This window comes from Trichosurus vulpecula, chromosome 3 (assembly GCF_011100635.1).
Source record: "Trichosurus vulpecula isolate mTriVul1 chromosome 3, mTriVul1.pri, whole genome shotgun sequence".
NCBI lineage: Eukaryota > Metazoa > Chordata > Mammalia > Diprotodontia > Phalangeridae > Trichosurus > Trichosurus vulpecula.
The window spans coordinates 37867696-37880935 of NC_050575.1; the positions used below are offsets into that span (position 1 = coordinate 37867696).

The following is a 13240-nucleotide window of genomic DNA, read 5'->3' on the forward strand; positions in this document are numbered from 1 at the left end:
CAGCCTTGAGAGGTCACATGTAGCCCTCTAGGTCCTTGACTGTGGCCCTTTGACTGAATCCAAACTTCATAGCACAAATCATGTTAATAAAAGGAAAACCTGGACTATAAAACCTGGGTTCACTAAAAAACCACACCCAAGGACCTAGAAGACCACATGTACCCTTGAGGCTGCAGGTTGTTCACTCCTGTGCCTAGACAGACCCCTAAGACTAAAAATTATTTAGAAAAATTTGTCAAGATACACCATCATGCCTTCTTAGGGAGGGTAGGTGGGGAGAGAAGAGGGGAGAGAATTTGGAACTCAAAATTTTAAAAAACAGACATTCAAAAACAACAACAACAAAAAAGTTTTTTCATGCAACTAGGAAATAAGATACACAGGTAATGGGGCATAGAAATTTATCTTGCCCTATAAAGAAAAGGGAAAGGGGGATGGGAGGGGAGTGGGGTGACAGATGGGAGGGCTGACTGGGAATGGGGCAACCAGAAATATGCCATCTTGGAGTGGGGGAGGGTAGAAATGGGGGAAAAATTTTTAATTCAAACTTTTGTGAAAATCAATGCTGAAAACTAAATATGATAAAAAAAAAATTAAAAAAAAGAAACACCATCAATAAAGCTAAATGAAGCTGAACTTACAAGACTTTTGGAATATATGTGAAAAAGTATATATCTATATGCTTTTCCTCCAAATCACTGTAAACATTGTCATGCCCAGATTACCAATAACATATTTTCATGTGTAACATAGAAAGGAATTTTTAATGCATGATTTGGAGTTCTTAAGCTATTTTTTTATACTGGGAAGAAAATAGTTTTCATATACAAATCAATTTGGGCCATTGTGCCAGTGAGAGGAGACAGAATATTGTGTATGAAAAACAGCAAGTACACCAGTGATATTATATTGGAGGGTGCAAGGAGAGGAGCTAAGTGTGAAAAGAGAAAGGAAGGAGCCATGTTTTAAAGGCCTTTAAATCCTCACCATACTTTAACTTCAATATTTTACTTATGTGCTACTCATAATTCTAAAATTCATTTTTATCATATTTTATTAAAAGCCAAGGAGGCAAGAAAAGTTTAATAAATAAAACTCTTAATAAGTTGAAAAAAAACTAACAAAATCAATGAACTCTTGGCTAATCTGAGAGGGAAAAAAACAAAACAAACCAAAAGGCCAATATCAAAAAGTAAAAAAGAAAAGTTCTTCAAATATAAAAGGGTAAATAAAGGTGATGACTAAAAGATATTTGGCCCAATTCTATGCCAAAAAATGAATAAATAAAATGAATGTTTACAAAAACATAAAATGCCTAGATTAATTATTGCGTATGATGGATACATAAAAGCATGGAAAGATCTATATGAACTGATGTACACAAAGTAAGCAGAGCCAGGAAAACAATATACACATAACTACAACATAATAGAAAAGACATACCAAAAATATCAAAAATAAAATGTAACAAGATTCAACAAGACTCAAATTAGGAGATATGAGAAGACACCTTTAACCTACACCTTCATGGATGTGGGATGCCCACAAGTGTTAGGCATTGCATATGTTTTCAGACTTTTCAATGTTGTTCAGACTTTTCAATCAGTTGTAATAACTTCTTTTCTTTTATACAAATACTATTTGTCATATGGGATGGCTTTCTGGGAACAGAAGGTGGTGGGATACTTGAGACAACCATGGTATTGTAAGAAACAGAACATGTCAACAAAAACTTATAAAAAATAAAATGTCTAGATTAACAGAACAAGAAATAGAAATTTTAATCTCAGAAAAAACTGAATAAGCAGTAATGAAACTCTCAAATGTAAAAATCCTTGAACCAATGGATTTACAAAGGAGTTCTATCAAATAATTAAAAAAATTAATTTCAAGATTACATAAGTTGTCTCCAAAAGAAAGAATACAAAGAATACTACTGAATACCTTCCATCAAACAAGGTCTTACTGTAGGGACAAAATAGAAAAAGAAAAGTACAGTCCAATTTACCTTATAATTATTGACTCAAGGCCACTGCAACATAATAAAATGATTATATATTATGACGAAGTCAAATTTACTCCAAGAATTAAGGAGTGGTTCTAGATTAGAAAAGTTACATAGACCATAAAATAACAAAAAAATGAAAATGACATGACTATCAATGGAAGCAGAAAATCTTTTATTACTTGTTTCTTCCTTTTATAATATTAAATTTATTTATTTTCAGGTTTCAACATTCATTTCCATAAGTTTTAAATTTTCTCCCCCTTCCTCCCCAAGACAGCATGCAATCTGATATGTGCTCTAGACATACATTCCTATTAAACACATTTTCACATTAGTCATGTTGCATAGAAGAATTATAACAAACGGGAGAAACCACGAGAAACAAAACAAAACAAAAGACAAAAGAGTCTGCCTCACTCTGCATTCCAATTCCACGGTGCCTTCTCTGGATATAGATGGAATTTTCTGCCATGAGTCCTTTGGAAGCAGAAAATCTTTTGACAAAATATAAAATCCAGTTTATTCTAAAAGCATTAAAAAGCATGGAAATAGAACTTTCCTTAATATTATAAGTGCTTTCTTTAGTCATTTTTCACTCATATCCAAATCTTTGTGACCCCATTTGGGGTTTTCTTAGCAAAAATACTGGAGAGGTCTACCATTTCTTTCTCTAGCTCATTTCATAAATGAGGAAACTGAGGCAAATAGAGTTAAATGATTTGCCCATTGTCACACATCTGGTAATTATCTGAGGCCAGATTTGAACTCAGAAAGATAAATTTTCCTAACTCTAGGCCTGGTAATCTATCTAATGCACCACCTAGCTGCCCCAATCTTATATACAGTATCTATTACCAAGAACCAATATTACCTATAATCAAGAAATGATAAAGACATTTGTAGTAAGTTTAGGGGGAAGGTAAGGATGTCTAGGCAGATAATACCAACCTGATGGCAGAAAGTGAAGAATTAAGGTTTACAATGATTACAGTGAAGGAAGACAGTATAAAAGCTAACCTGAAGCTTAAAATAAAAAAAAAATGCTAAGAACTTGATCATTGGTCCCATCACTTCTTGGCAAAGAGAGAGAAAAGAAATGGAAGTTCTGTCAGATTTTACATTCTTGGGCTCAAAGATCATTGCAGATAATGACTGCAGCCATGAAATTAAAAGTAACTTGCTCCTTGAAAGGAAATGTGTGGCAAATCTGGACAGCAGAGACATCACCTTGCTGACAAAGGTCTGTGCAGTTGAAGCTGTGGTTTTTCCAGTAGCAATGTATAGCTGTGAGAGTTGGATTACAAGGAAAGCTGAACACTGCAGAATCGACACTTTTGAATTCTGGTGCTGGAAAAGATTTTTGAGAGTCCCTTGGACAACAAGGAGATCAAATCAATCAATACTTAAAGAAATTAATTCAGGCTATTCACTGGAAGGTCACCTACTGAAGCTGAAGTTTAAATACTCTGGCCACATAATGAGAAGACAGGACTCATTAGAAAAGACCGTGATGTTGGGAAGAATTGAAGACAACAGGAAAAGAAGACAGCAAAGGATAAGATGGATAGATAATGTCATGGAAACAATGAACATGAACTTGGACAGACTTAGAGAGACAGTAGAGGGAAAAAGGCCTGGCATGCTGTAGTCCATGGGGTCACAAAGAGTTGGACATGACTCAACACCTGAACAACAATAATGATGTCCATTGTTACCACTACTATGTAATATAAGTGTAGATATGATGTAATTTTGAACAAGATAAGAGAAAGAAACTGAGGTAAATGAGCACTTGTCAATAGGAATTATTGATGTTTATAGATAACATGATGGATCCACCAAAAGAAAGCTAAGGACTCAAATATGCATTAAGGAAAGTAGCAATATATAAAAAATCCTTAAAAAATGATCAGCCTTTCTATATATTAATAAAAAAATTAAGCAAGAAGAGATGGAAAAAGAAATTAAATTCAAAATAACCACAGTATACAATATATTGGAGTTGATTTATCAAAACACATAGGAATGATACAAATGCAACTAGGAAGAACTGTATAAAGAAATAAAGTTCACTTTGCATCACAGGTGAGACATTAATTGTTCATGGTTCACCTGTACCAATATAATAAAAATGACTAACTAAATTTATCTAAAACTTCAGTGCTGTGCCAGTTAAATCACCAAAAAGTCACTTCATAGAACAAGACATAATTACAACAAACTCATCAAGACAAAAGATTTTCAAGGTAAATAATGAGCAAATGTAGAGAGTGAGGAAGTCTAGTAGCATCAGATTTCAAACTATAATATGAAGCAATAATTATCAAACTATTTAGTACTAATTAAAAACAATAGAAACATAGGCCAGTGATACAGACATGGGAGATTCAGAAGTAAACAAAAATAATGGCATAATCTTCAATAAATGTAAAGACTCAGTATTCAAGAAAAACTGAAGAGAAAACTAGAAAGCAGTCTTAGATTAAGTTTAGAACACCTCATACCAAATCCTATAATAATCTTTAAATGAATATATGACCTAGATATGAAGTGTCATATTATAAACAAAGAGGAACAGGGTAGAAGATAGCTTTTACAGTTCTGTACAGAAGAAGAGTTCTTTATCAGAGAAAGGATAGAAAAGATCAGAGGACATAGAACAGGTAATTCTGACTTTGTAAAATGCTTTGGACAAACAAAATCAATGCACGTAAAGTTAAAAGATTTGCTATTGTTGTTGTTAGGTCATTCAGTCGTGTCCAACTCTTCACGACTTCATGGACAATGTCATGCCAATAATGTCCATGTGGTTTTCTTGGCAAAGATACTGGAGTGGATTGCCATTTCTTTCTACAGCAGATTACAGCAAACAGAGATTAAATGACTGGCCCAGGGTCATACAACTAGGTAGTATCTGAAACCAGATTTGAATTCAGGTCTTCCTGACTCCAGGCCCAGTGCTCTATCCATTGAACTACCTAGCTGCCTCCAAAATTAGAAAAGAAATAGCTAGAAAAAAAATCTGAACAAAAAACTCCCATGATGGAGGTCTAGTACCTAAGATACATATATACACCTATATATGTATATATGTATGTATATCTATATAAACATATATATAGATACAGATGGAAATTATTTAAATGCACAAGAATAAGAGTTATTCTCTCATACGTAAATGTATGCAGTTTGCTGATAGTTGTCAAATTCATTGTAACAAAATTTTGTGTGTGTGCATGTGTGTGTGTGTGTGTGTGTGTGTGTGTGTGTGCATGTGTATTTTTTTTTAAACTTTCAGAGTTCCTTAGGTATCCATATCATAGTTTAGGCCTAACTCTCTTCTATTCATCAGGAATACTGGAAACTCTTCCATTATATTAAAAGTGTATTTTTCTCCCGTCTAAGTATGCTAAGATTTAAAGGGTAGTTTATTCTTAGTTTTAAGGCTATATCTTTTTGCTTTTGGGAATACTGTATTTCAAGATATTCTCTCCCTTACAATAGTTGCTGCAAGTTGATCCTGAATGTGGTTCCTAGGTAGTTGAACTCTTTCTATTTTGTTGTTTTTAGCATTTGTTTTTTGACTTGAAAGTTCTAGATTTTAGTTATGACATCCCTGGTTGCTATAACTTTGAAGTTACTTTCAGGAGAGAACCAGTGGATTCTTTCTATTTTCACTTTGCCCTCCAGTTCTAATAGAGCTTAATAGTTTTGAGGTAGACTTTTGAAATAATGTCCAAACTGGGGTAAAGTAGGGGTGGGAGGCCAAGCCAAGATGGTGGAGTAAAAGCAGATCTCACCAGAACTTGCCCCCAAACCCATCCAAATGCCCGCAAAAAAATGACTAAACAAATTCTAGAACAGTGGAACCCACAAAAAGACAGAGTGAAGCAAATCTCTAGCCCAAGACAACCTGGAGGGTGGACAGGAAAGTTGTACCAGGCTGAGAGAGGAGCACAGTCCAGCACAGGCCACGCCAACATAGACTGGGCCCCAGCAAAGCCACAGTAGGCCTCAGGGGACTGAATCACTGGCTACGGCAGTTTCCAGACTTCTCGACCCACAAAGGCCAAAAGACAACTTAGAAGGTCAATAAGAAGTGGCTGTCAGACCTGGGTGACAGAAGAGCACAGTCCCGCCCTGGCCACAGCACAGCCCCTGGCCCAGCAAACCAGGAGAAGGCCTGGGGAGTGACTGAATTAACAGCTTGTTTCAACAATCCAGTGAGCAGCTTCTGTGGGGGTGTAAGATCCACCAAAAACCAGCACCCAGAAAACTGCCAACACACTGCAAAAGCCAGGTTCTTTTGATCTGCTTTAGTAAGGACAGCAACGTTAAGGGGTTGACAAGCTTACTTTAATTCAGCATACAAATATCATTCACATAGTTCAGGGGAAAAAGCCAGCACCCTGAACTTCGGGACATATACAAAGTACAAATATCGACAGACAGACCTTGTCTGATTCAAATCCCAATACACAGTTACCAGAGTTTAACAAAGTCTCAGCATCCCAGTTTACGAGCTGGAGGGCTTCTTAGCTACAGCTGCCCGGAGTCTCCACATGCCACTAAGAGTGAGAGCCCTGCGCAAAATGGCTCTGTCTTCTCTTCTTAAAGCGTTCCAGACATCATCAAACATCATCTCGATGACCAGAACTTAGGCTCCTATGATTGGCTCTGGAGTTAGCACCTCCCCTCAGTTAGCCCCACCTTGGGCCCCACCTTAGTTACCAATCCATACCCACACAGGTTTTACACCTAATAGGGGTTTGGGCCTGGGGCTTAGCACCTAGTAAGACTCAATGAAATATACTCAATTACTCAAAGGAAACAAAAGCCAAACTCTTCAAGGGCACTTGGTTGAACTAAGTGCTAAGAGCCCATTTCGCTTACCAACACACAGCTGTGGTGGTGAAGGTAGCAGGAGCAACTATTTCCAGAGCAATCAGCCTACAGACAAGGAATTGAACAACTGGTCAGAAGATTATAAGCATCTCTTTGCTAGCATGGAGGAGGCACACTGTTGCTTTGCTCATACTTGGATCAGGGTAACAATCCTGAGTGACAGTCCAGGGGTGAGGATGAGCACTGGCATAGCAGAGTTTGTGGCAACAGTGGAGAGGGAACCCTCCTCACAGTTCCAGGACAGAAAAGAGTACTTGTGGTCACTCACAGATCACAGCACAGGCCAGGAGAAGGGTAAACACCTCTCCTTAAATCAAGCCACCTTAGAAGAATTGAAAACTTACATGTACCTAGAAGTATCTCTCAAAACACCTCACAAAACCCCTGAAGCTTGGAACAGTATGTCCTCCATCCTGGAAGCAGAGCTCTGCCTCAACAAAAAGTTAAAAAGTCAAGAAATAGGCTGGGAAAATGAGCAAAGAAAAAAAACCTCAAGACTACAAAATCTTACTTTGGCAACAAGGAAGATGAAACACACGCTAACAAGAAGACAACAAAGTCAAAAAGCCTATATCCGAAGCCTCCAAGAAAAATGTGAATTCGTCTCAGCCCATGGAAGAGCTCAAAAAAGATTTTGAAAATCAAGTAAGAGGGCGGCGGAGCCAAGATGGCTACTGGAAAGCAGGGACTAGTGTGAGCTCCCTGCCAAGTCCCTCCAAAAACCTATAAAAAATGGCTCTGAACCAATTCAAGAACTGCAGAACCCACAAAATAGCAGAGGGAAGCAGGGCTCCAGCCCAGAACAGCCTGGATGGTCTCCGGGTAAGGTCTATCCTGCACGGAGCTGGGAGCAGGAGCAAAGCAGAGCCCAGCATGGGCGGTGCTGACCAACCAGACCTGGAGCCCAGTGGAGCGTGCCCTAGCGCCCTGAATCAGTTAGCTGCAGCTGTTACCAGACTTCCAGCCCAGGACAGCCTGGATGGTTTCTGGGTGAGGTCTATCCTGCACGGAGCTGGGAGCAGAGAGGAGCAGACCTCAGCGTGGGCCGCATGGACCAACCAGACCGGGAGCCGGGCAGAGCATGCCCTAGTGCCCTGAATCAGTGAACTGTTGCAGTTGCCAGACTTCTCAACCCACAAACACCAAAGACAACAGAGAAGAACTGCAGAACCCACAAAACAGCAGAGGGAAGCAGGGCTCTAGCCCAGAACAGCCTGGATGGTCTCCGGGTAAGGTCTATCCTGCACGGAGCTGGGAGCAGGAGCAAAGCAGAGCCCAGCATGGGCGGTGCTGACCAACCAGACCTGGAGCCCAGTGGAGCGTGCCCTAGCGCCCTGAATCAGTTAGCTGCAGCTGTTACCAGACTTGTCAACCCACAAACACCAAAGACAACAGAGAAGATTAGTGGGAAAAGCTGCTGGAATCAAGAGAAGCATGAAAAGTTAATCAAGAAAAAGAACAAGAAAAAGAAATTGCAAAGGACTTACTAAAGTTGAACTGTTTTGTTTACATTCCTACATGGAAAGATGATGTGTATGATTCATGAGACCTCAGTATTAGGGTAGCTGAAGGGAATATGCATATATATATATATGTATATATATATATGTATATATATATATGTGTGTGTATGTATATATATGTATATGTGTGTGTATGTATGTATATGTGTGTGTGTGTGTGTGTGTGTGTGTATATATATATATAGAGAGAGAGAGAGAGAGCACAGAGTGAGTTGAAGATAAAGGGATGATATCTAAAAGAAATAAAATCAAATTAAGGGATGAGAGAGGAATATATTGAGAGAGGGAGAAAGGGAGAGATAGAATGGGGTAAATTATCTCGCATAAAAGTGGCAAGAAAAAGCAGTTCTGTAGGAAGAGGTGAGAAGGCAGGTGAGGGGTAATGAGTGAATCTTGCTCTCATTGGATTTGACCTGAGGAGAGAACACCATACACACTCAGTTGGGTATCTTACCCCACAGGAAAGAAGGAGGAAAAAGATTAAAAAAAGGGGGGGAGGGCGATGATAGAAGGGAGGGCAGATGGGGGAGGAGGTAATCAAAGACAAACACTTTCAAAGGGGGACAGGGTCAAGGGAGAGGACTGGATAAAGGGGGATAGGTTAGGAAGGAGCAAAATATAGTTAGTCTTTCACAACATGAGTATTGTGGAAGGGTTATACATAATGATACACAAGTGGACTATGTTGAATTGCTTGACTTCTTAGGGAGGGTGGGTGGGAAGGGAAGAGGGGAGAGAATTTGGAACTCAAAGTTTTAAAAACAGATGTTCAAAAACAAAAAAAAAAGTTTTTGCATGCAACTAGAAAATAAGATACACAAGCAATGGGGCATAGAAATTTATCTTGCCCTACAAAAAAGGAAGGGAAAAGGGGATGGGAGGGGAGTGGGGTGACAGAAGGGAGGGCTGACTGGGGAACAGGGCAACAAGAATATACGCCATCTTGTAGTGGGCGGGGAGGGTGGAAATGGGGAGAAAATTTGTAATTCAAACTCTTGTGAAAATCAATGCTGAAAACTAAATATATTAAATAGATTAAATTTTTAAAAAATCAAGTAAGAGAAGTAGAGGAAAATTGGGAAGAGAAGTGAGAGTGATGCATGAAAATCATGAAAAACAAGTCCACAGTTTACTAAATGAGCCCCCCGTCAAAAAAAATAATACTGAAGAAAAATAACACCTTAAAAATAGACTAACCCAAAAGGTAAAAGAGGTCCAAAAAGCCAATGAGGAGAATGCCTTAAAAAGTAGAACTGGCTAAATAGAAAAGAAGGTCCCAAAGCTCACTGAAGAAAATAATTCCTTAAAAATTAGAATGGAGCAAATGGCAACTAATGACTCTATGAGAAATCAAGAAATTATAAAACAGAACCAAAAGAATGGAAAAAATAGAGGACAATGTGAAATATCTCCGTGGAAAAACAACTGACCTGGAAAATAGATACAGGAGAGAGAATTTAAAAATTCTTGGACTACCTGAAAGTCACAATCAGAAGAAAGACCTAGACATCATCTTTCAAGAAATTACCAAGGAAAATGGCCCTGATATTCTAGAACCAGAGGGTAAAATAGAGATCATAAAAATGGGAAAAGGATCTACATATACAAAAATATTTAAAGCAGCTCTTTTGTGGTAGCTAAGAATTGGAAATTGAGGAGATGTCCTTCAATTGGGGAATGGCTGAACAAGTTGTGGTATATGAAAGTAATGGAATGTTATTGAGCTATAAGAAATGATGAGCAGATGGACTTCAGAAAAATCTGGAAAAACCTATATGAACTGATGGTGAGTGAAATAAGCAGAAACAGGAGAATATTGTACACAGTAATAACAACACTGTGCAACGATTGATCTTGATAGACTTAGCTATTCTCAGTAATGCAATGATCTAAGACAATTCCAAGACTCATGATGGAAAATGCTATCCACATCCAGAGAAACAACTTTGGAGTCTGAATGCAGATGGAAGCATACTATTTGCTCTCCTTTTTTTTGTTGTTTTGTTTTGTTTTGTTTCTTCTTTCTTGTGGTTTCTCCCATTAGTTCTAATTCATCTTTACATCATGACTAATGTGAAAATATGTTTAAAATGAATGTATAAGTAGAGCCTACATCAGATTGCACACCGTCTTGGGGAGGGGGGAGAAGTGTGTGGGGGAGAAAATTAAAAACTCAAAATCTTAGGGAATTGAAGGTCGAAAACTAAAAATTAATTAATTATATTTTTAAAAATACAGTCTTTCCTAGCTTTGAAAATGTATGGGAATTAGAAGTAACAAGGCCAGAAAGATGAAATATCTTTCCCAAGCTCACAAATATAGTAAGTAAATGATCCAAGATTTTAGCTCAGATCTGTTGACTTCAAATCCAATTTATTCTTTCAACCACATTAGATACAAAAACAAGCATTTATTCATTAAACAAGAATTTGTAAAGCATCCATTGTATGTTAGTTAGTATGCTAGCCTCTATGGATAAAAAGAGAAAAAAATGAGTAGTACCTACCTTCAAGTGGTTTTCATTCTCTTAGGGGTAAGTAACAATAACACGCATGAGAAAATACAAAATATATGAAAAGCTTTTTAAAAAAAAGTAATTTCTGGGTAGGGGCATTGAGATAGTACTAATAATCTGAGATTTTCCATGTATTTCCTTCCAAAGTAAATATATGTTGTTGGTGATGTTCAGTAAAAAAGAAAAAAAGAAAGAAAGAAATTGAAAGGATATACTGATTCCTCAAAGAGATTCCAAAATGAAAACTCCCAGGAATATTATAGTCAGATTCCAGAACTCCCATGTCAAGGAGAAAATATTTCAAGTAGCCAGAAAGAAACAATTCAAGTATTATGGAACCACAATCAGGATAATACAAGATTTAGCAGCTTCTAAATTAAGGGATTGGAGGCCTTGGAATATGATATTCTGGAGGTCAAAGGAACTAGGATTGAAACCAAGAATCACCTACCCAGCAAAACTAAGTGTAATAAATGAGGGGGGAAAATTGGCATGCAATGACATAGAGGAATTTAGTCCACTCTTGGGAAAAAACAAGAGCTAAATAGAAAAATTGACTTTCAAATACAAGACTCAAGAGAAGAATGAAAAGATATATAGGAAAGAGAAATCATAAGGGACTTATTAAATTTTAACTATTTACATTCCTACATGGAAAGATGATACTTGTAACTCATGAGTCCATTCTCATTATTAGGGTAGTTGGAGGGAATATATATAGGCAGAGGGTACAGCATAAGCTGAATATGAGAGGATGATATCTAAAAAAAAATAAAACAAAGGTTGAGAGAAGAATGTACTGGGAGAAGAAAGAGAGAGGTAGAATGGGATAAATTATCTCACATAAAAGAGGTAAGAAAAGCTTTTATAGTGGAGGGGAAGAGGGCAGAGGTGAGAGGAAATGAGTTAACTTACTCTCATCAGAATTGGCTTAAGAAGGGAATAACATTCACACTCAAGTGGGTATAGAAATCTATCTTACCGTACAAGAAAATAGGAGCGGGGTGAAAGGTAGGACAGATGATTGGGGGATGAGGTAATTAGAAGGAAACACTTACAGAAGGGACAGGGTGAAAGGAAACAACATAACTATTATGGAAGTGTTTTGTGTGACTACACATGTCTAACCTAAATCGAATTACTTGCCTTCTCAATGAGGGTCGGTAGAGAGGAAGGAGGAGAATTTGGAACTCGAAGTTATAAAAAGGAATGTTAAAAATTGTATTTACATGTGACTGGGAAATAAAATACACAGGTGATTAGGTATAGAAATCTATCTTCCCCTACAAGAAAACAGAAGGAGAAGGAGTTAATAGAAGGGGGGAGAGGGTGATGGAAGGGAGGGCAGAAGGGGGGAAGGGATAATCAAAAGTAAAACACTTTTGAAGAAGGACAAGGTGAAAGAAGAGAAAAAATAGAATAAACAGGGGTAGGAGAAATAGGCTTATGCAAAATGACTATTATGGATATGTTTTGCATGTCTACACATATATAACCAATATGGAATTGCTTGCCTTCTCAATGAGGTGGGGTGGGGAGGGAGGGAGGAAGAGAATTTGGAACCCCAGGTTTTCAAAACAAATGTTAAAAATTGTTTTTACATGTAACTGGGAAAAAAATTAGATACTAAATAAATTTTAAAAAAAGAATTGGTGTCCATGTTGCTTTTTAACTTCACCATAGTTTTAGGAAATGCCATGATTCTTGAACTAGCTCTTTTTCATCAGTTTTCCAGGTGAGTTATTTTTGAAAGTAAACATCTTATGTTCTCTTTTTTTCTAATCTTTTAACCTTATTGTACTATTTCTTGTTGTCTCCCAGACCCATTTAATTCTATATAATCCATCCTGTTTTTAAGGGAGTAAACTACTTGAATGAGGTTTTCTGTATTCTTTTCTATGCAATTTGTTCTCCTTTCTGTCCCTAGTTTCACTTTTCTAGCCACTATATTTTTAATTTAATTTTGAAATTAAACACCACAAAAGAGAATTTCCAAACATACAAATATAACACAAAAAGTAGATTCTATATGAAATTTACAATCTTCATTGCATACCATTTGCTTTCTTTTTTAAAGTTTATAAAAATTATGCATATTACATTTAAATCTGTCCTATATGCCTGTGCTTCTATCTGCTTTCTTCAATGCCTTTTTAAAAATGGCATGAGAGGGGCAGCTAGGTGGGGCAGTGCGTAGAGCACCGCCCTGGACTCAGGAGGACCTGAGTTCAAATCCAACCTCAGACACTTGACACAGTAGCTGTGTGACCTTGGTCAAGTCACTTAACC

General features: G+C 37.4%; 1 protein-coding gene across 1 annotated transcript in view; it reads right to left on the bottom strand.

The window, feature by feature from the left end:
• MIPOL1 (mirror-image polydactyly 1) overlaps positions 1 to 13240 on the bottom strand; it is a 508657-nt gene that overhangs the window by 348696 nt on the left and 146721 nt on the right. The window contains exon 9 of the mRNA XM_036752890.1: positions 247 to 257. Within this exon, the coding sequence (XP_036608785.1) occupies positions 247 to 257 (11 nt within the window). The remainder of the gene's footprint in view (positions 1 to 246; positions 258 to 13240) is intronic.